Here is a 25306-nt window from a genome sequence, read left to right as displayed (position 1 = left end):
GATCTAGGTAGTGGTTCTCCACTGGTCTGGGCAGTGGTTCTCCACTGGTCTGGGCAGTGGTTCTCCACTGGTCTGGGCAGTGGTTCTCCACTGGTCCGGGGTAGTGGTTCTCCACTGGTCTTGGGCAGTGGTTCTCCACTGGTCTTGGGCAGTGGTTCTCCACTGATCTGTGGCAGTGGTTCTCCACTGGTCTCGGGCAGTGGTTCTCCACTGGTCTGGGGCAGTGGTTCTCCACTGGTCTTGGGCACTGGTTCTCCACTGGTCTTGGGCAGTGGTTCTCCACTGCTCTGGAGCAGTGGTTCTCCACTGGTCTCGGGCAGTGGTTCTCCACTGGTCTTGGGCAGTGGTTCTCCACTGGTCTCGGGCAGTGGTTCTCCACTGGTCAGCTGCAGTGGTTCTCCACTGGTCTGGGGCAGTGGTTCTCCGCTGGTCTGGGGCAGTGGTTCTCCGCTGGTCTGGGGCAGTGGTTCTCCGCTGGTCTGGGGCAGTGGTTCTCCACTGGTCTGGGCAGTGGTTCTCCACTGGTCTGGCAGTGGTTCTCCGCTGGTCTGGGGCAGTGGTTCTCCACTGGTCTGGGGCAGTGGTTCTCCACTAGTCTGGGGCAGTGGTTCTCCACTGGTCTGAGGCAGTGGTTCTCCACTGGTCTGGGCAGTGGTTTTCCACTGGTCTGGGCAGTGGTTTTCCACTGGTCTGCAGTGGTTCTCCACTGTCTCTGGCAGTGGTTCTCCACTGGTCTGGGCAGTGGTTCCACTGGTCTGCAGTGGTTCTCCACTGGTCTGGGCAGTGGTTCTCCACTGGTCTGGGCAGTGGTTCTCCACTGGTCTTGGGCAGTGGTTCTCCTGGTCTGGCAGTGGTTCTCCACTGGTCTTGGGCAGTGGTTCTCCACTGGTCTGGGCAGTGGTTCTCCACTGGTTTGGGTAGTGGTTCTCCACTGGTCTGGGGCAGTGGTTCTCTACTGGTCTGTGCAGTGGTTCTCCACTGGTCTGGGGCAGTGGTTCTCCACTGGTCTTGGGGCAGTGGTTCTCCACTGGTCTGGGGCAGTGGTTCTCCACTGGTCTGGGCGGTGGTTCTCCACTGGTCTGGGGCAGTGGTTCTCCACTGGTCTGGGCAGTGGTTCTCCACTGGTCTGGGGCAGTGGTTCTCCACTGGTCTAGGCAGTGGTTCTCCACTGGTCTGGGGCAGTGGTTCTCCGCTGGTCTGGGGCAGTGGTTCTCCACTGGTCTGGGGCTGTGGTTCTCCACTGGTCTGGGCAGTGGTTCTCCACTGGTCTGGGCAGTGGTTCTCCACTGGTCTGGGCAGTGGTTCTCCACTGGTCTGGGCAGTGGTTCTCCACTGGTCTGGGCAGTGGTTCTCCACTGGTCTGGGCAGTGGTTCTCCACTGGTCTGGGCAGTGGTTCTCCACTGGTCTGGGGCAGTAGTTCTCCACTGGTCTGGGTAGTGGTTCTCCACTGGTCTGGGCAGTGGTTCTCCACTGGTCTGGGTAGTGGTTCTCCACTGGTCTGGACAGTGGTTCTCCACTGGTCTGGGGCAGTAGTTCTCCACTGGTCTGGGGCAGTGGTTCTCCACTGGTCTGGGCAGTGGTTCTCCACTGGTCTGGGGCAGTGGTTCTCCACTGGTCTGGGCAGTGGTTCTCCACTGGTCTGGGCAGTGGTTCTCCACTGGTCTGGGCAGTGGTTCTCCACTGGTCTGGGCAGTGGTTCTCCACTGGTCTGGGGCAGTGGTTCTCCACTGGTCTGGGCAGTGGTTCTCCACTGGTCTGGGCAGTGGTTCTCCACTGGTCTGGGCAGTGGTTCTCCACTGGTCTGCAGTGGTTCTCCACTGGTCTGGCAGTGGTTCTCACTGGTTCTCCTGGTCTGGGCAGTGGTTCTCCACTGGTCTGGGGCAGTGGTTCTCCACTGGTCTGGGGCAGTGGTTCTCCACTGGTCTGGGGCAGTGGTTCTCTACTGGTCTGCAGTGGTTCTCTACTGGTCTGGGCAGTGGTTCTCCACTGGTCTGGGCAGTGGTTCTCCACTGGTCTGGGGCAGTGGTTCTCCACTGGTCTGGGCAGTGGTTCTCCACTGGTCTTGGGCAGTGGTTCTCCACTGGTCTTGGGCAGTGGTTCTCCACTGGTCTGGGGCAGTAGTTCTCCACTGGTCTCGGGCAGTGGTTCTCCACTGGTCTTGGGCAGTGGTTCTCCACTGGTCTTGGGCAGTGGTTCTCCACTGGTCTTGGGCAGTGGTTCTCCACTGGTCTTGGGCAGTGGTTCTCCACTGGTCTGGGGCAGTGGTTCTCCACTGGTCTGGGCAGTGGTTCTCCACTGGTCTGGGGCAGTGGTTCTCCACTGGTCTTGGGCAGTGGTTCTCCACTGGTCTGGGGCAGTGGTTCTCCACTGGTCTGGGGCAGTGGTTCTCCACTGGTCTTGGGCAGTGGTTCTCCACTGTGGTTCTCACTGGTCTGGGCAGTGGTTCTCCACTGGTCTGGCAGTGGTTCTCCACTGGTCTGGGAGTGGTTCTCCACTGGTCTGGGCAGTGGTTCTCCACTGGTCTGGGCAGTGGTTCTCCACTGGTCTTGGGCAGTGGTTCTCCACTGGTCTGGGCAGTGGTTCTCACTCTGGGCAGTGGTTCTCCACTGGTCTGGCAGTGGTTCTCCACTGGTCTGTTGCAGTGGTTCTCCACTGGTCTTGGGCAGTGGTTCTCCACTGGTTTTGGGAAGTGGTTCTCCACTGGTCAGGCGTAGTGGTTCTCCACTGCTCTGCGGCAGTGGTTCTCCACTGGTCTCTGGCAGTGGTTCTCCACTGATCTGGGGCAGTGGTTCTCCACTGGTCTGAAGTAGTGGTTCTCCACTGGTCTGGGGCAGTGGTTCTCCACTGGTCTGGGGCAGTGGTTCTCCACTGGTCTGGGCAGTGGTTCTCCACTGGTCTGGGCAGTGGTTCTCCACTGGTCTGGGGCAGTGGTTCTCCACTGGTCTGGGGCAGTGGTTCTCCACTGATCTGTGGCAGTGGTTCTCCACTGGTCTTGGGCAGTGGTTCTCCACTGGTCTTGGGCAGTGGTTCTCCACTGGTCAGTTGCAGTGGTTCTCCACTGGTCTGGGTAGTGGTTCTCCACTGGTCTGGGGCAGTGGTTCTCCACTGGTCTGGGCAGTGGTTCTCCACTGGTCTGGGCAGTGGTTCTCCACTGGTCTTGGGCAGTGGTTCTCTGTAGTGGTTCTCCACTGGTCTGGGCAGTGGTTCTCCACTGGTCTGGGGCAGTGGTTCTCCACTGGTCTGTGCAGTGGTTCTCCACTGGTCTGGGGCAGTGGTTCTCCACTGGTCTGGGCAGTGGTTCTCCACTGGTCTGGGGCAGTGGTTCTCCACTGGTCTTGGGCAGTGGTTCTCCACTGATCTGTGGCAGTGGTTCTACACTGGTCTTGGGCAATGGTTATCCACTGCTCCGGGGCAGTGGTTCTCCACTGGTCAGTTGCAGTGGTTCTCCACTGGTCTTGGGCAGTGGTTCTCCACTGGTCTGGGCAGTGGTTCTCCACTGGTCTGGGGCAGTGGTTCTCCACTGGTCTGGGCAGTGGTTCTCCACTGGTCTGGGCAGTGGTTCTCCACTGGTCTGGGCAGTGGTTCTCCACTGGTCTGGGGCAGTGGTTCTCCACTGGTCTGGGTAGTGGTTCAGTGGTTCTCCACTGCTCTTGGGCAGTGGTTCTCCACTGGTCTCTGGCAGTGGTTCTCCACTGATCTGGGCAGTGGTTCTCCACTGATTTGGGCAGTGGTTCTCCACTGGTCTTGGGCAGTGGTTCTCCACTGGTCTGGGCCAGTGGTTCTCCACTGGTCTGGCAGTGGTTCTCCACTGGTCTTGGGCAGTGGTTCTCACTGGTCTTGGGCAGTGGTTCTCCACTGGTCTTGGGCAGCGGTTCTCCACTGGTCTGGGCAGTGGTTCTCCACTGGTCTGGCAGTGGTTCTCCACTGGTTTGGGCAGTGGTTCTCCACTGGTCTGGGGCAGTGGTTCTCCACTGGTTTGGGCAGTGGTTCTCCACTGGTCTGGGGCAGTGGTTCTCCACTGGTCTGGGCAGTGGTTCTCCACTGGTCTGGGTCGTGGTTCTCCACTGGTCTTGGGCAGTGGTTCTCCACTGGTCTGGGGCAGTGGTTCTCCACTGGTCTTGGGCAGTGGTTCTCCACTGGTCTGGGGCAGTGGTTCTCCACTGGTCTGGGTAGTGGTTCTCCACTGGTCTGGGTAGTGGTTCTCCACTGGTTTGGGCAGTGGTTCTCCACTGGTCTGGGCAGTGGTTCTCCACTGGTCTGGGCAGTGGTTCTCCACTGGTCTGGGCAGTGGTTCTCCACTGGTCTGGGCAGTGGTTCTCCACTGGTCTGGGCAGTGGTTCTCCACTGGTCTGGGGCAGTAGTTCTCCACTGGTCTGGGGCAGTAGTTCTCCACTGTCTGCAGTGGTTCTCCACTGGTCTAGGCAGTGGTTCTCCACTGGTCTGGGGCAGTGGTTCTCCACTGGTCTGGGCAGTGGTTCTCCACTGGTCTGGGTCGTGGTTCTCCACTGGTCTTGGGCAGTGGTTCTCCACTGGTCTGGGGCAGTGGCTCTCTACTGGTCTTGGGGCAGTGGTACTCTACTGGTCTGGGTCGTGGTTCTCCACTGGTCTTGGGCAGTGGTTCTCCACTGGTCTGGGCAGTGGTTCTCCACTGGTCTAGGCAGTGGTTCTCCATTGGTCTTGGGCAGTGGTTCTCCACTGGTCTGGGCAGTGGTTCTCCACTGGTCTAGGCAGTGGTTCTTCACTGGTCTGGGCAGTGGTTCTCCACTGGTCTGGGCAGTGGTTCTCCACTGGTCTGGGCAGTGGTTCTTCACTGGTCTGGGGCAGTGGTTCTCCACTGGTCTGGGCAGTGGTTCTCCACTGGTCTGGGCAGTGGTTCTCCACTGGTCTGGGGCAGTGGTTCTCCACTGGTCTGGGGCAGTGGTTCTCCACTGGTCTGTGCAGTGGTTCTCCACTGGTCTAGGCAGTGGTTCTCCACTGGTCTGGGCAGTGGTTCTCCACTGGTCTTGCAGTGGTTCTCCACTGGTCTTGGGCAGTGGTTCTCCACTGGTCTGGGCAGTGGTTCTCCACTGGTCTGGGTAGTGGTTCTCCACTGGTCTGGGCAGTGGTTCTCCACTGGTCTGGGCAGTGGTTCTTCACTGGTCTGGGCAGTGGTTCTCCACTGGTCTGGGAAGTGGTTCTCCACTGGGCTGGGCAGTGGTTCTCTACTGGTCTGGGCAGTGGTTCTCCACTGGTCAGTGGGAGTGGTTCTCCACTGGTCTGGGCAGTGGTTCTCCACTGGTCTGGGCAGTGGTTCTCCACTGGTCCGGGGCAGTGGTTCTCCACTGGTCTGGGGCAGTGGTTCTCCACTGGTCTGGGCAGTGGTTCTCCACTGGTCTTGGAGTGGTTCTCCACTGGTCTGGGCAGTGGTTCTCCACTGGTCTTGGGCAGTGGTTCTCCACTGGTCTGGGGCAGTGGTTCTCCACTGGTCTGGGGCAGTGGTTCTCCACTGGTCTGGGGCAGTGGTTCTCCACTGGTCTGGGGCAGTGGTTCTCCACTGGTCTTGGGCAGTGGTTCTCCACTGATCTGTGGCAGTGGTTCTCCACTGATCTGTGGCAGTGGTTCTCCACTGGTCTGGGGCAGTGGTTCTCCACTGGTCTGAGGCAGTGGTTCTCCACTGGTCTGGGCCAGTGGTTCTCCGCTGGTCTGAGTCAGTGGTTCTCTGGTCTTGGGAGTGGTGGTTCTCCACTGGTCAGTTGCAGTGGTTCTCCACTGGTCTAGGGCAGTGGTTCTCCACTGGTCTTGGGCAGTGGTTCTCCACTGGTCTTGGGCAGTGGTTCTCCACTGATCTGTGGCAGTGGTTCTCCACTGGTCTAGGGCAGTGGTTCTCCACTGGTCTTGGGCAGTGGTTCTCCACTGGTCTGGGGCAGTGGTTCTCCACTGGTCTGGGGCAGTGGTTCTCCACTGGTCTGGGGCAGTGGTTCTCCGCTGGTCTGGGGCAGTGGTTCTCCGCTGGTCTGGGGCAGTGGTTCTCCGCTGGTCTGGGGCAGTGGTTCTCCACTGGTCTTGGGCAGTGGTTCTCCACTGGTCTGGGGCAGTGGTTCTCCACTGGTCTTGGGCAGTGGTTCTCCACTGATCTGGGGCAGTGGTTCTCCACTGGTCTGGGCAGTGGTTCTCCACTGGTCTGGGGCAGTGGTTCTCCACTGGTCTGGGGCAGTGGTTCTCCACTGGTCTGGGGCAGTGGTTCTCCACTGGTCTGGGCAGTGGTTCTCCACTGGTCTGGGGCAGTGGTTCTCCACTGGTCTGGGTAGTGGTTCTCCACTGGTCTGGGGCAGTGGTTCTCTACTGGTCTGGGCAGTGGTTCTCCACTGGTCTGGGCAGTGGTTCTCCACTGGTCTGGGGCAGTGGTTCTCTACTGGTCTGGGCAGTGGTTCTCCACTGGTCTGGGGCAGTGGTTCTCCACTGGTCTGGGGCAGTGGTTCTCCACTGGTCTGGGGCAGTGGTTCTCCACTGGTCTGGGCAGTGGTTCTCCACTGGTCTGGGGCAGTGGTTCTCCACTGGTCTGGGGCAGTGGTTCTCCACTGGTCTGGGGCAGTGGTTCTCCACTGGTCTGGGCAGTGGTTCTCCACTGGTCTGGGGCAGTGGTTCTCTACTGGTCTGGGCAGTGGTTCTCCACTGGTCTGTGCAGTGGTTCTCCACTGCTCTGGCGGAGTGGTTCTCCACTGGGCAGTGGTTCTCCACTGGTCTGGGCAGTGGTTCTCCACTGGTCTGGGGCAGTGGTTCTCCACTGGTCTGGGGCAGTGGTTCTCCACTGGTCTGGGCAGTGGTTCTCCACTGGTCTGGGCAGTGGTTCTCCACTGGTCTGGGTAGTGGTTCTCCACTGGTCTGTGGCAGTGGTTCTCCACTGGTCTGGGCAGTGGTTCTCCACTGGTCTGTGGCAGTGGTTCTCCACTGGTCTGGGCAGTGGTTCTCCACTGGTCTGGGGCAGTGGTTCTCCACTGGTCTGGGCAGTGGTTCTCCACTGGTCTGGGCAGTGGTTCTCCACTGGTCTGGGGCAGTGGTTCTCTACTGGTCTGGGGCAGTGGTTCTCTACTGGTCTGGGGCAGTGGTTCTCTAGTTTCAAGTTTTTATTGTCACATCCCCTTTTATACAAGTATAATCGGTTTGTGAAATTCTTATGTGCAAAACACCCGACAGCAGTAGCAGACTAAAAAAAGAATAAGAATGAGAATAAACTATACAATATCCACACAAAAAAGAAGAAAGTATTAACAATATATGTATATAAAACAATGTAATAGAATATACATCATGGCAATATATATATATAAAACAATGTAATAAAATATACACTTTTTTTGAGACTATATATATATATATGTATATACATACAATATATATATACAATATATATATATATAAACAATGTAATAAAATATACACCATGGCCATAGATATTCACAGAATATGTTCTGGTGTATAGTGTAATGAGGGTCTCAGTCCTTGTTCAGCAGCCTGATGGCCTGACTGAAGAAGCTGTCCCTCAGTCTGTTTGCGGCACTTGATACTGCGGTATCGCCTGCCTGACGTAGAAGGGTGAACAGTTTGTGGCCGGGTGGTTATTGTCTTTCATCATCCGCTTGGCCCTGGCCACGCACCGCTTGGTGTATATGTCCAGGATGGAGGAAGCTCACCTCCAACGATGTACTGTGCCGACCACCACCCTCTGTAGTGCCCTACGCTCCAGGGCGGTGCAGTTCCCGTACCAGACGGTGATGCAACCTGTCAGAACACACTCGATGGTACTGGTGTAGAATGTTCTGAGGATGCGGGGGGCCATGTTGAATTTCCTCAGTCGCCTAAGGAAATACAGGCGTTGTTGGGCTTTTCACCACGTGAGTGGTGTGCGTGTCCATGTGAGGTCCTCGGAGATGTGCACGCCGAGGAACTTGAAGCTGCTGACCTCTCACTGCAACTCTGTCTATGGAGATGGGGTGTGCTCTCTCCGCTTCCTGTAGTCCACGATCAGCTCCTTGGTCTTCTTGACGTTGAGGACGAGGCTGTTCTCCTGGCACCACTGTACCAGTGATCCAACCTCCTCCCTGTAGGCTGTCTCGTCGTCGGTGATCAGCCCCAACACTGTTGTGTCGTCAGCAAACTTGATGATGACGTTGGAGCTGTGCATGGCCGTGCAGTCGTGGGTGTACAGGGAGTAGAGGAGAGGCTCAACACGCATCCCTGAGGGGCTCCCGTGTTGAGGGCCAGCGGCTCTGAGGTGGTACTGCCATCCTCACCACCTGGCGGCCCGACAGGAAGTCCAGTATCCAGCTGCACATGGTAGAGTGCAGGCCCAGACCTCTGAGCTTGGTGTCGAGCTTGGCGGGAACAATAGTGTTGAACGCTGAGCTGTAGTCCACAACCAGCATTCGCACACAACAGTTCCTCCCTCCAGGTGGGAAAGGGCGGTGTGAAGTGCCATGGCACCGCGTGTCGGTGGATCTGTTTTGACGATATGCAAATTGCCATGGGTCCAGCGTGGCAGGCAACATGGAACAAATGAAGTCCTTGACCAACCTCTCAAGCATTTACTGACAATCGAGGTGAGGCTACGGGTCTCCAGTCATTCAGGCAGGTTACCTTGGGGTATTTGGGGACAGGCACAATGGTGGACATCTTGAAGCTCTCAGGAACAACAGCCTGGGACAGGGAGAGGTTGAAGATGTCTGCGAAGACTCCTGCCAACTGGTCTGCACATGCTCTGAGGGCGCCCCGGGATGTGGTCGGGACCTGCCGCCTTCCGGATGTCCACCCGCTTGAAGGCTCTGCGCACGTCAGCCTCTGAGATGATCAGCAGGCTGGTCTCCTCGGCAGCGCTGCCTTGGCGGGCTGCCGCTTCACGTCGAACCGAGCAAAGAATGTATTTAGCTCGCCTGGGAGGGAGGTAGAGGAGTTCTCTTCACCGCTGGTTCTCCTCTGAAGTCCGTGATTGTCTGTAGCCCTTCCACACACCTCTCACGTCATGGCTCTTGAGCTTTTCCTCCACCTTGTTCCTGAACTCCCGCTTGGCAGAGCTGATGGTCTTACGGAGGTCGAAGCGGCTCTTTTGTATTCCGCCATATTCCCGAGTCAAAGGTGTTACGCGTCATGAGTGCAGCGCGAACATCGCCATTTATCCACGGTTTCTGGTTGGGATAAATCCGAACCGACTTGGTAGGAACAACGTCATCTATGCATTTCTTGATGAACCCGTGACTGAGGACGCGTACTCACTGACGTTGTTGTCCGACGACCCTGAACACATCCCAGTCAGCACGTTCAAAACAGTCCTGTAGCATAGACTCGATTGGTCCGACCAGCGTTGCACTTCCTTCACAGCGATTGGTTGCTGCTTCAGCTTCTGCCTGTAGGCGGGAGTAGTTGGATGGAGCGGTGGTCCGATTTGCGAGCGGTGGGAGGAGGGCTTTGTATCCATCCCGGAAGGGAGTGTAGCAGTGGTCGAGAATCCGCTCCCCGCGTGTTGCTTGTTATGTGTTGGTAGAACTGGGAGAACTTTCTTCAGGTTCGCTTTGTTGAAGTCCCCGCCACAATGAAAGCAGCCTCGGGTGTGCCGACTCCTGCTCGCTGATCGCCCCGTAGAGTTCCTTCAGCGCTATGTCCGTGTTAGCTTGAGGCGGAATGTACACAGCAGTTACGGTGACGGCTGTAAACTCCCGCGGTAGCCAGAATGGTCGACACATGAGCATTATGTACTCCAGGTCCGGGGAACAGAACGACTTGAGAGTATGTACATGACTTTGGTTGCACCAAGATCTGTTTATCATGAGACATACCCCTCCACGATCTTTACCAGAGAGTCTTTGTTCTGTCCGCGGTGGACGGAAAATCCTGCCGCTCGATGGCTGAGTCGGTAACCTCCTCCGACATCCATGTCTCCGTAAGGCAGATGATGCAGTTGTCCTTAGTTTCGGTGGAATTGAATACGAGCCTGTAGCTGATAGCTTATTGTCCAAAGACTGTACATTTGCCAGTAAAATGGTGGGTAGTGGGTCGATTGGCTCGACGTCTCAGCCTAACCAGCACGCCAGCTTCCCCCTCCGTCGACGCTTGCGTGAGATCGCGCCTAAAATGGACGGAGATAGTTCCGCTACTGTTCCTGGCGGGACGTCCGAGTAAGAGTTGAAAAACTCTGGTAGGCGGCGAGCAACTGCCGATCCAATCTCCAGAAGTGTGCATCTGTCGTACGTTAACTGGCTGCTAACGTTTTGCGCAAAAATAGTCGCAATAAGAAGAATAAATAACAAAAAACTACTACAAAATCCGGGAGCTCGCAACACAGCAGCCATCACGTACGGCGCCATATCTACTGGTCTGGGCAGTGGTTCTCCACTGGTCCGGGGCAGTGGTTCTCTACTGGTCTGGGGCAGTGGTTCTCTACTGGTCTGGGGCAGTGGTTCTCTACTGGTCTGGGGCAGTGGTTCTCTACTGGTCTGGGGCAGTGGTTCTCTACTGGTCTGGGGCAGTGGTTCTCTACTAGTCTGGGGCAGTGGTTCTCTACTGGTCTGGGCAGTGGTTCTCCACTGGTCTGGGGCAGTGGTTCTCTACTGGTCTGGGCAGTGGTTCTCTACTGGTCTGGGGCAGTGGTTCTCTACTGGTCTGGGCAGTGGTTCTCCACTGGTCTGGGGCAGTGGTTCTCCACTGGTCTGGGGCAGTGGTTCTCCACTGGTCTGGGGCAGTGGTTCTCCACTGGTCTGGGCAGTGGTTCTCTACTGGTCTGGGGCAGTGGTTCTCTACTAGTCTGTGGAAGTGGTTCTCCACTGGTCTGGGTAGTGGTTCTCTACTGGTCTGGGTAGTGGTTCTCCACTGGTCTGGGTAGTGGTTCTCCACTGGTCTGGGTAGTGGTTCTCCACTGGTCTGGGTAGTGGTTCTCCACTGGTCTGGGGCAGTGGTTCTCTACTGGTCTGGGCAGTGGTTCTCCACTGGTCTGGGTAGTGGTTCTCTACTGGTCTGGGTAGTGGTTCTCTACTGGTCTGGGTAGTGGTTCTCTACTGGTCTGGGTAGTGGTTCTCCACTGGTCTGGGTAGTGGTTCTCCACTGGTCTGGGGCAGTGGTTCTCTACTGGTCTGGGCAGTGGTTCTCCACTGGTCTGGGGCAGTGGTTCTCCACTGGTCTGGGTAGTGGTTCTCCACTGGTCTGGGGCAGTGGTTCTCTACTGGTCTGGGGCAGTGGTTCTCTACTGGTCTGGGTAGTGGTTCTCCACTGGTCTGGGTAGTGGTTCTCCACTGGTCTGGGGCAGTGGTTCTCCACTGGTCTGGGGCAGTGGTTCTCCACTGGTCTGGGTAGTGGTTCTCCACTGGTCTGGGGCAGTGGTTCTCTACTGGTCTGGGCAGTGGTTCTCTACTGGTCCGGGGCAGTGGTTCTCCACTGGTCTGGGGCAGTGGTTCTCTACTGGTCTGGGTAGTGGTTCTCTACTGGTCTGGGTAGTGGTTCTCCACTGGTCTGGGGCAGTGGTTCTCCACTGGTCTGGGTAGTGGTTCTCCACTGGTCTGGGTAGTGGTTCTCCACTGGTCTGGGGCAGTGGTTCTCTACTGGTCTGGGTAGTGGTTCTCCACTGGTCTGGGGCAGTGGTTCTCTACTGGTCTGGGCAGTGGTTCTCTACTGGTCTGGGCAGTGGTTCTCCACTGGTCTGGGGCAGTGGTTCTCTACTGGTCTGGGCAGTGGTTCTCTACTGGTCTGGGTAGTGGTTCTCCACTGGTCTGGGTAGTGGTTCTCCACTGGTCTGGGGCAGTGGTTCTCCACTGGTCTGGGTAGTGGTTCTCCACTGGTCTGGGCAGTGGTTCTCTACTGGTCTGGGGCAGTGGTTCTCTACTGGTCTGGGCAGTGGTTCTCTACTAGTCTGGGGCAGTGGTTCTCTACTGGTCTGGGCAGTGGTTCTCCACTGGTCTGGGGCAGTGGTTCTCTACTGGTCTGGGCAGTGGTTCTCTACTGGTCTGGGGCAGTGGTTCTCTACTGGTCTGGGCAGTGGTTCTCCACTGGTCTGGGGCAGTGGTTCTCCACTGGTCTGGGGCAGTGGTTCTCTACTGGTCTGGGGCAGTGGTTCTCTACTAGTCTGGGGCAGTGGTTCTCTACTGGTCTGGGGCAGTGGTTCTCCACTGGTCTGGGGCAGTGGTTCTCCACTGGTCTGGGCAGTGGCTCTCCACTGGTCTGGGCAGTGGTTCTCCACTGGTCTGGGCAGTGGTTCTCCACTGGTCTGGGCAGTGGTTCTCCACTGGTCTGGGGCAGTGGTTCTCTACTGGTCTGGGGCAGTGGTTCTCTACTAGTCTGTGGAAGTGGTTCTCCACTGGTCTGGGTAGTGGTTCTCTACTGGTCTGGGTAGTGGTTCTCCACTGGTCTGGGTAGTGGTTCTCCACTGGTCTGGGGCAGTGGTTCTCTACTGGTCTGGGCAGTGGTTCTCCACTGGTCTGGGTAGTGGTTCTCTACTGGTCTGGGTAGTGGTTCTCTACTGGTCTGGGCAGTGGTTCTCTACTGGTCTGGGCAGTGGTTCTCCAATGGTCTGGGTAGTGGTTCTCTACTGGTCTGGGTAGTGGTTCTCTACTGGTCTGGGTAGTGGTTCTCTACTGGTCTGGGGCAGTGGTTCTCCACTGGTCTGGGTAGTGGTTCTCTACTGGTCTGGGTAGTGGTTCTCCACTGGTCTGGGCAGTGGTTCTCTACTGGTCTGGGGCAGTGGTTCTCTACTAGTCTGTGGAAGTGGTTCTCCACTGGTCTGGGTAGTGGTTCTCCACTGGTCTGGGTAGTGGTTCTCCACTGGTCTGGGCAGTGGTTCTCCACTGGTCTGGGCAGTGGTTCTCCACTGGTCTGGGTAGTGGTTCTCTACTGGTCTGGGTAGTGGTTCTCTACTGGTCTGGGTAGTGGTTCTCTACTGGTCTGGGTAGTGGTTCTCTACTGGTCTGGGTAGTGGTTCTCCACTGGCCTGGGGCAGTGGTTCTCTACTGGTCTGGGCAGTGGTTCTCCACTGGTCTGGGTAGTGGTTCTCTACTGGTCTGGGTAGTGGTTCTCTACTGGTCTGGGTAGTGGTTCTCCACTGGCCTGGGGCAGTGGTTCTCTACTGGTCTGGGTAGTGGTTCTCTACTGGTCTGGGTAGTGGTTCTCTACTGGTCTGGGCAGTGGTTCTCCACTGGTCTGGGTAGTGGTTCTCTACTGGTCTGTGGAAGTGGTTCTCCACTGGTCTGGGGCAGTGGTTCTCTACTGGTCTGGCTTTGGGACGCACTATCTCCCCTGAATGACAAGCTGAGACCTAAATCGAGTGACATTTTTAACTTCTCAAATGTATTTAATGAAAAGACGCTGCAGTTTGAACCTGAGAGTTCAGAATATCACAGTATGCACAACAATCTATTTAGGAATATTCCCTTTTACAGTCAATTATGAACCAAGAAGTGCATCTTAAGGACACAAGGTAATACAAGATACATTACTACTCAGTAACTTCAGACTTAAAAAAAATACTAAACAGTGCTTTCATGCATAAACATGAAATTAAAAAGTGTGGTTTAAAAAGCCTCAAAAGATGTAATTCATGTCTCACTCACTGAACCTATGACACATAAAGCTGCTCTACAAGTCAGAGTCTTGAGGAGCAGCTTTTACACACAAACTATAAATAAATTAAACAAGGGTAGCCTATAATTAAAAAAGATTCACATATTCAACATTAACTTTTCTTCTGATTATATTATAAATACTGAACATGAAGCAGCACTCACTTCAACCTTAGTGACCACTGACATGACCTGATGGAGGAATTCATAATAGGGGAACTGGGGATGTTTGTTGACACAAAGTCAATGTGGTCACACACGCACAGAAACACACGCACGCACGCGCGTCTGGATGTCCGCCGGGCGCGTGAATGACAGGACGCGAAAAATGCGCCTCATTCGGGCTGATTTTTTAAACTCGGGCGGTAAAAGTACGTGAGACTGTTGAAATGCTCCGCGTAACGTCACTGACGTCATACCGTTGAATCAAAACCTCCGGAGGATATCGATCGTCTGGAAGCGGCCGTCATCCAGACGCAGCTCCTGGAGAAGCTGCGTGCGGCTACGGATAATATAATATGTAATATTAATATTATTAACCCAGACTCGAGGGCTTGATGGTCCGACGTGTGTGGGACTTCCTCAACAGAACAAAGAGTGTGTATTTCTTCCGTGGTGGACAGTGGTAATGAGCTGTTATATGTCACGATAAGCCACGCCCCCTCTCCGGCGCGAGTGAAGAAAACATGACAAATAGTCCGGCGAGTGAACTGACGCGAGTACATTTAGTAAAGCAACGCAAGGGTTCGCTTCTTCTCTGGCGTGAACGCAGCATGAAGGAGAGTGAACAGACCGCACTCGGCTGCAAAAAAAAAGATCTTCAAAATAAAAGCACAAGATTTTTTTGCTCCCTATTTTAAGAAAAGGCATCATATTTATTTCATGCCGTCGCGGGCCACATAAAATCACGTGGCGGGCCACATTTGGCCCGCGGGCCATGAGTTTGACACGTATGCCATAGATTAACGCGTTAACGCTGACAGCCCTAATATATATACATATATGTATATATATGTATATGTTTGTCTCTATGCTTGTTGTTGTTTACTGGACAAACAGCAGAATCACCAGCTGAGCAGAAACAGCATCTTAAAGCTGACCCAGTGACCCGGTCCGTCCCGAGTCCTGGACCGACCGGGGTCTGGATCAGGCCTCTGGGAGGAGGATTATTGCGTAATCAGATTCACGAGAGCCGGAGGACAAAAGGTCCAGTCAGAGGAGGAGCTGATCAAAGTGATCGATCAGATCAATACTCAGTGAAGTCTCAGGGCACCAAGGAGTCTAACTTAGCATTAGTAACACGTTAGTAACACCCTAGTAACGCATGAGTAACACGTGAGTAACACATTAATAACACGTTAGTAACACATTCACATTGTTTTGAGGGTTATTTGAGTCACCTCCTGAAGCCGTGTGTTCGATTCCCTCCTGCAGCGGCATCATCGCCTTCAACGCCTCCCTGAGCCTGGAGCTGCAACCCCAGGAGGACCAGCAGGGGGGGGAGGGGGGGGCAGGAGGAGTGCACCTGCTGTTCTCCTCCAGCCCTCTAGAGGGCGACAGCGCCCGAGGCTGTGGGGTCTCTCCCACCGTGCCCCCCCTCCGCAGCTCCGCCCACACACAGCGGGTGAGACACGCCTCCCCGCTAAGGCTCATGGGTAGTGTAGTCCACCATGTACTTCATGTAGTCCCGTTGTGTCCTCAGAGGAGGCGGGACATCCTGTCTGAGACCAAGCACATCGAGCTGGTGCTGGTGGCCGACCACCAGGAGGTGAGTATTGATGATGACTCATTGATCACTAGAGAGTATTGATTATGACTCATTGATCACTAGAGAGTATTGATGATGACTCATTGATCAACAGAGAGTATTGATGATGACTCATTGATCACTAGAGAGTATTGATGATGACTCATTGATCACTAGAGAGTATTGATTATGACTCATTGATCACTAGAGAGTATTGATTATGACTCATTGATCACTAGAGAGTATTGATTATGACTCATTGATCACTAGAGAGTATTGATGATGACTCATTGATCACTAGAGAGTATTGATGATGACTCATTGATCACTAGAGTATTGATGATGACTCATTGATCACTAGAGAGTATTGATTATGACTCATTGATCACTAGAGAGTATTGATGATGACTCATTGATCAACAGAGAGTATTGATGATGACTCATTGATCACTAGAGAGTATTGATGATGACTCATTGATCACCAGAGAGTATTGATGATGACTCATTGATCACCAGAGAGTATTGATGATGACTCATTGATCACTAGAGAGTATTGATTATGACTCATTGATCACTAGAGAGTATTGATGATGACTCATTGATCACCAGAGTATTGATTATGACTCATTGATCACCAGAGAGTATTGATGATGACTCATTGATCACTAGAGAGTATTGATGATGACTCATTGATCACTAGAGAGTATTGATGATGACTCATTGATCACCAGAGAGTATTGATGATGACTCGTTGATCACCAGAGAGTATTGATGATGACTCATTGATCACTAGAGAGTATTGATTATGACTCATTGATCACTAGAGAGTATTGATGATGACTCATTGATCACCAGAGAGTATTGATGATGACTCATTGATCACTAGAGAGTATTGATTATGACTCATTGATCACTAGAGAGTATTGATGATGACTCATTGAACACCAGAGAGTATTGATGATGACTCATTGATCACTAGAGAGTATTGATGATGACTCATTGATCACCAGAGAGTATTGATTATGACTCATTGATCACCAGAGAGTATTGATTATGACTCATTGATCACTAGAGAGTATTGATGATGACTCATTGATCACCAGAGAGTATTGATGATGACTCATTGATCACCAGAGAGTATTGATGATGACTCATTGATCAACAGAGAGTATTGATTATGACTCATTGATCACTAGAGAGTATTGATCACGACTCATTGATCACTAGAGAGTATTGATGATGACTCATTGATCACCAGAGAGTATTGATTATGACTCATTGATCACTAGAGAGTATTGATGATGACTCATTGATCAACAGAGAGTATTGATTATGACTCATTGATCACTAGAGTATTGATTATGACTCATTGATCACTAGAGAGTATTGATGATGACTCATTGATCACCAGAGAGTATTGATTATGACTCATTGATCACTAGAGAGTATTGATTATGACTCATTGATCACTAGAGAGTATTGATGATGACTCATTGATCAACAGAGAGTATTGATTATGACTCATTGATCAACCGAGAGTATTGATTATGACTCATTGATCACTAGAGAGTATTGATGATGACTCATTGATCACCAGAGTGATGTGTGTGTACTGTGTGTTCTCAGTTCCTGAACTACCAGAGGAACAACAGGACGCTGGTGTACCGGCTGCTGGACGTGGCCAATCAGGTGGACTGGGTGAGTGACCTCTGAGTGACCTCTGACCCGCCGCCTCTTTTAGAGCAGCAGAAGAAGAGCGTGTGTTGTGTTACAGTTCTACCGGCCGCTGAACGTCCGCGTGGCGCTGACCGGTCTGGAGATCTGGACCGACCGGGACAAGATCCGCGTGGAGAAGAGTCCCACGGAGACCCTGAACCACTTCCTGGAGTGGAGGACCAGAGAGCTGCTGCCCCGCCTCCAGCACGACAACGCCCAGCTCGTCATGTGAGCTACCAAAATAAAAGCACCGCCACGCTATACAATATAAAAATATCACCATGGTTAACAAAATAAAAGTATCGACCACGCGTTACAAAATAAATGCATCGCCACAGTTAACAAAATAAAAACACTGCAGCGCTTTACAATATAAATGTACCGCCACGCTTTACAAAATAAAAGCATCGCCACACTTAACAAAATAAAAGGATTGCTACGCTTAACAAAATAAAAGCCCAGATCTGGATGGTGACCAGTTGACCTTTCTTTGAAGGGGCGGCTCCTTCGACGGCACCACGGTGGGGATGGCCTCCCAGTCCTCCATGTGCTCCAGAGACCGATCTGGGGGGGTCAACGTGGTGAGACACCTGTCTGTCTGAAGGCCTGTCTGTCTGAAGGCCTTTCTGTCTGAAGGCCTGTCTGTCTGAAGGCCTTTCTGTCTGAAGGCCTGTCTGTCTGAAGGCCTGTCTGTCTGAAGGCCTGTCTGTCTGAAGGCCTGTCTGTCTGAAGGCCTTTCTGTCTGAAGGCCTGTCTGTCTGAAGGCCTTTCTGTCTGAAGGCCTGTCTGTCTGAAGGCCTGTCTGTCTGAAAGCCTGTCTGTCTGAAAGCCTGTCTGTCTGAAGGCCTTTCTGTCTGAAGGCCTGTCTGTCTGAAGGCCTGTCTGTCTGAAGGCCTTTCTGTCTGAAGGCCTGTCTGTCTGAAGGCCTGTCTGTCTGAAGGCCTTTCTGTCTGAAGGCCTGTCTGTCTGAAGGCCTGTCTGTCTGAAAGCCTGTCTGTCTGAAGGCCTTTCTGTCTGAAGGCCTGTCTGTCTGAAGGCCTGTCTGTCTGAAGGCCTGTCTGTCTGAAGGCCTGTCTGTCTGAAAGCCTGTCTGTCTGAAAGCCTGTCTGTCTGAAGGCCTGTCTGTCTGAAGGCCTGTCTGTCTGAAGGCCTGTCTGTCTGAAGGCCTGTCTGTCTGAAAGCCTGTCTGTCTGAAGGCCTTTACTGTCTGAAGGCCTTTCTGTCTGAAGGCCTGTCTGTCTGAAGGCCTGTCTGTCTGAAGGCCTGTCTGTCTGAAAGCCTGTCTGTCTGAAGGCCTGTCTGTCTGAAGGCCTGTCTTTCTGAAAGCCTGTCTGTCTGAACTCCTGTCTGTCTCTCAGGACCACCTGGTCAGCGTGCTGGGCGTGGCCTCCACCGTTGCTCATGAGCTGGGTCATAACTTGGGGATGAGTCACGACACGGCCGAGCGCCGCTGCTCCTGTCAGAACGAACGGCGGCTCGGAGGATGCATCATGGAGCCTTCAACCGGGTCAGTACCAAAACCCTGAAGTCCTTAACTCTCTGACCCGTGCCCTCTGCCCCGTGACCTCTGACCTGTGACGTCTACCCTGTGACGTCTGCCCCGTGACCTCTGACCTGTGACCTCTGCCCCGTGACCTCTGCCCCGTGACCTCTTCCCTCTTCCCCGTGACCTCTGCCCCGTGACCTCTTCCATCTGACCCGTGACCTCTGCCCCGTGCCCTCTGCCCTGTGACCTCTGACCCGTGCCCTCTGCCCCCAGCTTCCTGCCCGGCCAGCTGTTCAGCAGCTGCAGCGCTGCAGACCTGTCGGCCAGCCTGCTGCAGGGCGGCGGCATGTGTCTGTTCAACGTGCCGCAGCCGGACCTCCTGCTGGGGGGGCCGCGCTGCGGGAACCTGTACACGGAGACGGGGGAGCAGTGTGACTGTGGGCTGCTGGAGGTACTGCTGCCTGTCTGTCCAATCAGGGCGCAGGTTACTTCATACTTCCTGTGTCCTGTGCTCTGATTGGTCAGGAGTGTGAGGACCTCTGCTGTAACGCCTCCACCTGCCAGCTGGTTCCTGGAGCTCAGTGTTCATCAGACGGCATCTGTTGTCATGACTGCAAGGTCCCACACACACACACACACACACACAAACACAAACACAGACACACACACACAGACACAGACAGACAGACAGACACACACACACACAGACACAAACACAGACACACACACACAGACACAGACAGACAGACACAAACACAGACACACACACAAACACAGACACACACAGACACACACACACACAGACACACACACACACACAGACAGACAGACAGACACACACACACACACACTCACACTCACCCCCCCCCCCCCTCAGCTCCGGGCTGCTGGTTCCGTGTGCCGTAATTCTCTCGGCGAGTGCGACCTCCCGGAGTTCTGCACAGGCTCCGCCCCCTACTGCCCCCCCAACGTGTTCCTGCACAACGGGCAGCGCTGTGAGGCCGACGCCTCCTTCTGCTACGAGGGCGTCTGCGTGAGCATGCAGGCCCAGTGCCAGAGGCTGTGGGGGCCCAGTAAGACCTGTCTGTCTCTGACCCGTCTGTCTAACCCGTCTGTCTGACCTGTCTGTCTCTGACCTGTCTGTCTGACCTGTCTGTCTGACCTGTCTGTCTCTGACCTGTCTGTCTGACCTGTCTGTCTGACCTGTCTGTCTGACCTGTCTGTCTCTGACCTGTCTGTCCCTCACTGACCTGTCTGTCTGACCTGTCTGTCTCTGACCTGTCTGTCCCTCACTGACCTGTCTGTCTGACCTGTCTGTCTCTGACCTGTCTGTCTCTGACCTGTCTGTCTGTCACTGACCTGTCTGTCTCTGACCTGTCTGTCTGTCTGACCTGTCTGTCTCTGACCTGTCTGTCCCTCACTGACCTGTCTGTCTCTGACCTGTCTGTCTCTGACCTGTCTGTCCCTCACTGACCTGTCTGTCTGACCTGTCTGTCTCTGACCTGTCTGTCTCTGACCTGTCTGTCTCTGACCTGTCTGTCCCTCACTGACCTGTCTGTCTGACCTGTCTGTCTCTGACCTGTCTGTCTCTGACCTGTCTGTCACTGACCTGTCTGTCTCTCACTGACCTGTCTGTCACTGACCTGTCTGTCTCTGACCTGTCTGTCTCTCCTCAGATGCCACCAGAGCTCCACCCGTCTGCTTCTCATCGGTCAACAAACAAGGAAACAAATATGGAAACTGTGGTCAGCTGACCAACGGCTCCTACACCCCCTGTGGGGACTCGTGAGTACACAGAGTACACACAGAACACACAGAGTACACAGAGTACACACAGAACACACAGAGTACACAGAGTACACACAGAACACACAGAGTACACAGAGTACACACAGAACACACAGAGTACACACAGAACACACAGAACACACAGAGTACACACAGAACACACAGAGTACACACAGAGTACACACAGAACACACAGAGTACACAGGTACACAGGACACACAGGACACACAGTGCACACAGGTACACAGGTACACACAGTACACAGTACACACAGGTACACAGGTACACACAGAGTACACAGGTACACAGTACACACAGGTGCACACAGAGTACACACACACAGGGTACACACAGAGGACACACAGTACACACGGTACACACAGGTACACACAGTACACACAGAGTACACAGGTACACAGGTACACACAGTACACACAGAGTACACACAGACACACAGAGTACACACACGGTACACACACACACACAGGTACACACAGAGTGCACACAGTACACACAGGCACACAGGAACACACGTGCACAGTACACACAGTACACACAGTACACACAGAGTACACACAGGTACACAGTGCACAGAGTGCACACAGGTGCACACAGTGCACACAGGTACACAGGTGCACAGAGTACAGTACACACAGTACACACAGAGTACACAAAGTAACACACAGTACACACAGAGTACACACAGTGCACAGGTACACACAGGTACACACAGAACACACACAGTACACACAGTACACACAGTACACACAGAGTACACACAGAGTACACAGAGTACACACACAGTACACACAGAGTACACACAGTACACACACAGTACACACAGAGTATACAGAACACACAGAGTACACACAGAGTATACAGAACACACAGAGTACACACAGAGTACACACAGTACACACACAGTACACACAGAGTATACAGAACACACACAGTACACACACAGTACACACAGTACACACAGAGTACACAGAGTACCCAGAAGCCCCCTGACGTCCCTTCTGCTGCAGTGACGTCCACTGTGGGCGTGTCCAGTGTCGGGGGGGCAGTGAGCGCCCCCTGCTGGGCACCAACGCAGAGATCCTCACCACCAAGGTCCGCCTCAACCACAGCGACCTGGTCTGCAGGGGGACCTTCTTCCACCTGGGGGACGACGTGTTGGACCCGGCCACCGTGGCCCCGGGCACCGCCTGCGGCCCCGGCAAGGTGGGCGGAGCCTGTGTTACGCAACACGGCCGCCAAACGACAGGAAGTTAAATGAGACGTTTGTGTTTTAAGGCGTGTTTGAACCAGAAGTGTCAGAACGCCTCCGTGTTCGGGGTGGAGGACTGTCACAGGAAGTGCACCGGCCACGGGGTGAGTGACCACCAGGGGGCGCCTCCTCTGGTTGTATAGAAGTCTATGCTTCATGTGTTAGAGCTGCATTCTCTCTCCTGACCACCAGGGGGTGACTCCACTGGTTGTATAGAAGTCTATGCTTCATGTGTTAGAGCTGCATTCTCTCTCCTGACCACCAGGGGGCTCCTCTGGTTGTATAGAAGTCTATGCTTCATGTGTTGAAGCTGCATTCTCTCTCCTGACCACCAGGGGGCGACTCTGGTTGTATAGAAGTCTATGCTTCATGTGTTAAAGCTGCATTCTCTCTCCTGACCACCAGGGGGCGACTCCTCTGGTTGTATAGAAGTGCTTGTGGGTGCTGTAGTCCTCAGTGTGTGTGTGTGTGTGTGTTCCAGGTGTGTAACAGTAATCAGAACTGTCACTGTGAGGTGGGTTGGGCTCCTCCTGACTGCAGGTACTCGGGTCACGGAGGCAGTGTGGACAGTGGACCGGCCCGAGCTGGAGGCAAGTCACCCCCTCACCCTCTCACCCCCTCACCCTCTCACCCCCTCATCCTCTCACCCTCTCACCCTCTCACCCTCTCACCCTCTCATCCTCTCACCCTCTCATCCCCTCACCCCTCACCCTCTCCTCCCTCACCTCTCACCCCTCATCCTCTCACCCTCTCACCCTCTCACCCCCTCATCCTCTCACCTCTCATCCTCTCTCCCTCTCATCCTCTCACCCTCTCATCCTCTCACCCCCTCAACCTCTCACCCCATCACCCTCTCATCCTCTCATCCTCTCACCCCCTCATCCTCTCACCCTCTCACCCCCTCATCCTCTCACCCTCTCATCCTCTCACCCCCTCATCCTCTCATCCTCTCACCCCCTCATCCTCTCACCCTCTCATCCTCTCATCCTCTCACCCCCTCATCCTCTCACCCCCTAACCCTCTCATCCTCTCACCCCCTCATCCTCTCACCCTCTCATCCTCTCACCCTCTCATCCTCTCACAGTCTCATCCTCTCACCCCCTCACCCTCTCATCCTCTCACCCACTCATCCCCTCACCCTCTCACCCCCTCACCCTCTCATCCTCTCAACCTCTCATCCTCTCACCTCTCATCCTCTCACCCTCTCATCCTCTCACCCTCTCACCCCCTCATCCTCTCACCCTCTCACCCCTCATCCTCTCACCCTCTCACCTTGTCCTCTCATCCTCTCACCCTCTCACCCTGTCACCCTGTCATCCTCTCACCCCCTCATCCTCTCACCCTCTCACCCTGTCACCCTGTCATCCTCTCACCCTCTCACCCTGTCATCCTCTCACCCTCTCATCCTCTCACCCTCTCACCCCCTCATCCTCTCACCCTCTCATCCTCTCACCCCCTCACCCTCTCACCTTGTCCTCTCATCCTCTCAGCCTCTCACCCCCTCACCCTCTCACCTTGTCCTCTCATCCTCTCACCCTCTCACCCTCTCATCCTCTCACCCCCTCACCCTCTCACCTTGTCCTCTCATCCTCTCACCCTCTCACCCCCTCACCATCTCACCTTGTCCTCTCACCCTCTCACTCCCTCACCCTCTCACCCCCTCATCCTCTCACCTTGTCCCCTCACCCTCTCACCTTGTCCTCTCACCCCCTCATCCTCTCACCCTCTCATCCTCTCACCCCCTCACCCTCTCACCTTGTCCTCTCTTCCAGGCTCCGACCCGGTCCGAGTGGCCCTGCTCGTCCTCTTCCTCTTCATCCTGCCCGTGCTGCTCCTCTTCCTCACGCTGAGCTTCCCACGCGTCCGCCAGAAGTTCTTTTGTCTGGGAACCACCGAGGGCCGTGTGCACAAGAGCCGGTGTGTGTGTGTGTGTGTGTGTGTGTGTGTGTGTGTGTGTGTGTCTGTGTGTGTCTCTGTGTGTCTGTCTGTATTCATATCTTTTTTTATAAGACAATAAATATGTATAGATATTATAATATATTGATATCTAAAATATATATTTATATCTATAATGTATATGTATATATATTATATCATATTTATGTCTATAATATATATGTATATATATTATAATATATATTGTTATATATTATAATATTTATATCTATAATATATATGTATATTTACTTTATATATTATATTTATATCTATAATATATACTTTTATATATTATAATATATATTTTTATTAGAGATGCACCGATCAGGTTTTTTGTGCCGATCACCGATCACTGAAATCAGTATCTGCCGATCACCGATCACTGAAATCAGTATCTTCCGATCCGATAATACCGATCACCGATCACGGTGTTGATTGAAGCATTCTATTTATTGTGTAGCATTATTGCCGAGGACTATGAGGAAATACATATATAAAGCAACTCAAACATTAAAGAAATTACAGATTTCTTTAAACATTTAGGACTTTTACTTTGAAAAATGTCCTAATTGATACATTAAAATTGTTTGATTGCCAGTGTAGGGGATTTCAGATATGTATGGAACACGTCTGCATTATTCATTTCCTGGAACTCTTGGGGAAATCTATAGACAGGACTTTTCTTAACATACAAAAGTCTGACTTATTTTTATAAACTCTTCCTTGGTCCAGTAACAATGTTTTAATGTGAGCATAATTTAAGCTAAATCTCAGAAACGATCTATAAAGATACAAAATCAGTTCATTGTTTACTTTTATATGTTCGTGTATGATTTGTCGACATCTTATTTTGAAAAACGGATGTTGTTTCACGTGGTTCTTTCTGCTAACTTTGCAAAACCGGATGTTGTCACTTAAATCCTTCCGCTAACTTGATCAAACCCTCTCACTCCCGATGGAATGTGTTTAGCGTGAGCATCTCTAGGGGCTCAGAGCCTCAGACATGTGAGAGTCGGCTGAGTCGACCCAGAGATTCAACTCGGGGGACGGGGATGCCGCTCGGTGGGGAGGATCCCCTCTGACCTCTGACCTCTCACTCTGCGGCCCTCGCCGGGCGCATCGTCTCCGTTGAGATGCGCGCGATTGAAACGGCTGATAGTTCTCGCAGATGTTACGTCATCTGATCGGCCGTTTTGAGAACGCCGATCAAAACCGATAATGGGAATATCGGCCGATATGGATCGGCGCCGATCAGATCGGTGCATCCCTAATTTTTAGATATTATAATATATTTATATCTACAATATATATATATATATTATACTATATTTATATCTATAATATATATGTGTATATATATTTAATTATATTTATATCTATAATATATATGTATATATATTATAATATATATTTTTATGTATTATAATATATTTATATCTATAATATATATATATATATATTTATATCATAATAAACACTTAAAGGCTCAATATCAGTTTAAAAAAGTTTAATTCATTATGCATGAACTCGAACTGAACTCATGCGAGTCTGGTTTTGTTTTTTTACCCATGATGCAGTGTGACTAACTGTGAGATGCTGGGTCTGGAGTTAGACCCCCTGCACGTCTCCAGGTACTCCAGGTCCTGCAGGTCCTGCTGGTCCTGGTCTGTAGGTCCTGCTGGTCCTGGTCTGTAGGTCCTGCAGGTCCTGGTCTGTAGGTCCTGCTGGTCCTGGTCTGTAGGTCCTGCAGGTCCTGGTCTGTAGGTCCTGCTGGTCCTGGTCTGTAGGT

At 53.0% G+C, this 25306-nt stretch overlaps 1 protein-coding gene across 1 annotated transcript in view; it reads left to right on the top strand.

The window, feature by feature from the left end:
* The window catches only part of LOC130213185 (disintegrin and metalloproteinase domain-containing protein 12-like), a 56809-nt gene that overhangs the window by 25093 nt on the left and 6410 nt on the right, over positions 1-25306 (top strand). The window contains exons 11-24 of the mRNA XM_056444651.1: positions 14958-15196; positions 15275-15340; positions 16946-17017; positions 17094-17263; positions 17532-17616; positions 18394-18542; positions 18795-18972; positions 19047-19139; positions 19399-19594; positions 20198-20306; positions 21338-21533; positions 21606-21683; positions 22061-22169; positions 23352-23496. Of these exons, the coding sequence (XP_056300626.1) occupies positions 14958-15196; positions 15275-15340; positions 16946-17017; positions 17094-17263; positions 17532-17616; positions 18394-18542; positions 18795-18972; positions 19047-19139; positions 19399-19594; positions 20198-20306; positions 21338-21533; positions 21606-21683; positions 22061-22169; positions 23352-23496 (1885 nt within the window). The remainder of the gene's footprint in view (positions 1-14957; positions 15197-15274; positions 15341-16945; positions 17018-17093; positions 17264-17531; positions 17617-18393; positions 18543-18794; positions 18973-19046; positions 19140-19398; positions 19595-20197; positions 20307-21337; positions 21534-21605; positions 21684-22060; positions 22170-23351; positions 23497-25306) is intronic.

Source organism: Pseudoliparis swirei, chromosome 22, assembly GCF_029220125.1.
Source record: "Pseudoliparis swirei isolate HS2019 ecotype Mariana Trench chromosome 22, NWPU_hadal_v1, whole genome shotgun sequence".
Taxonomy (NCBI): domain Eukaryota; kingdom Metazoa; phylum Chordata; class Actinopteri; order Perciformes; family Liparidae; genus Pseudoliparis; species Pseudoliparis swirei.
The sequence above is the reverse complement of the archived record's forward strand: the minus strand, read 5'-3'. Positions and strand labels throughout refer to the sequence as shown.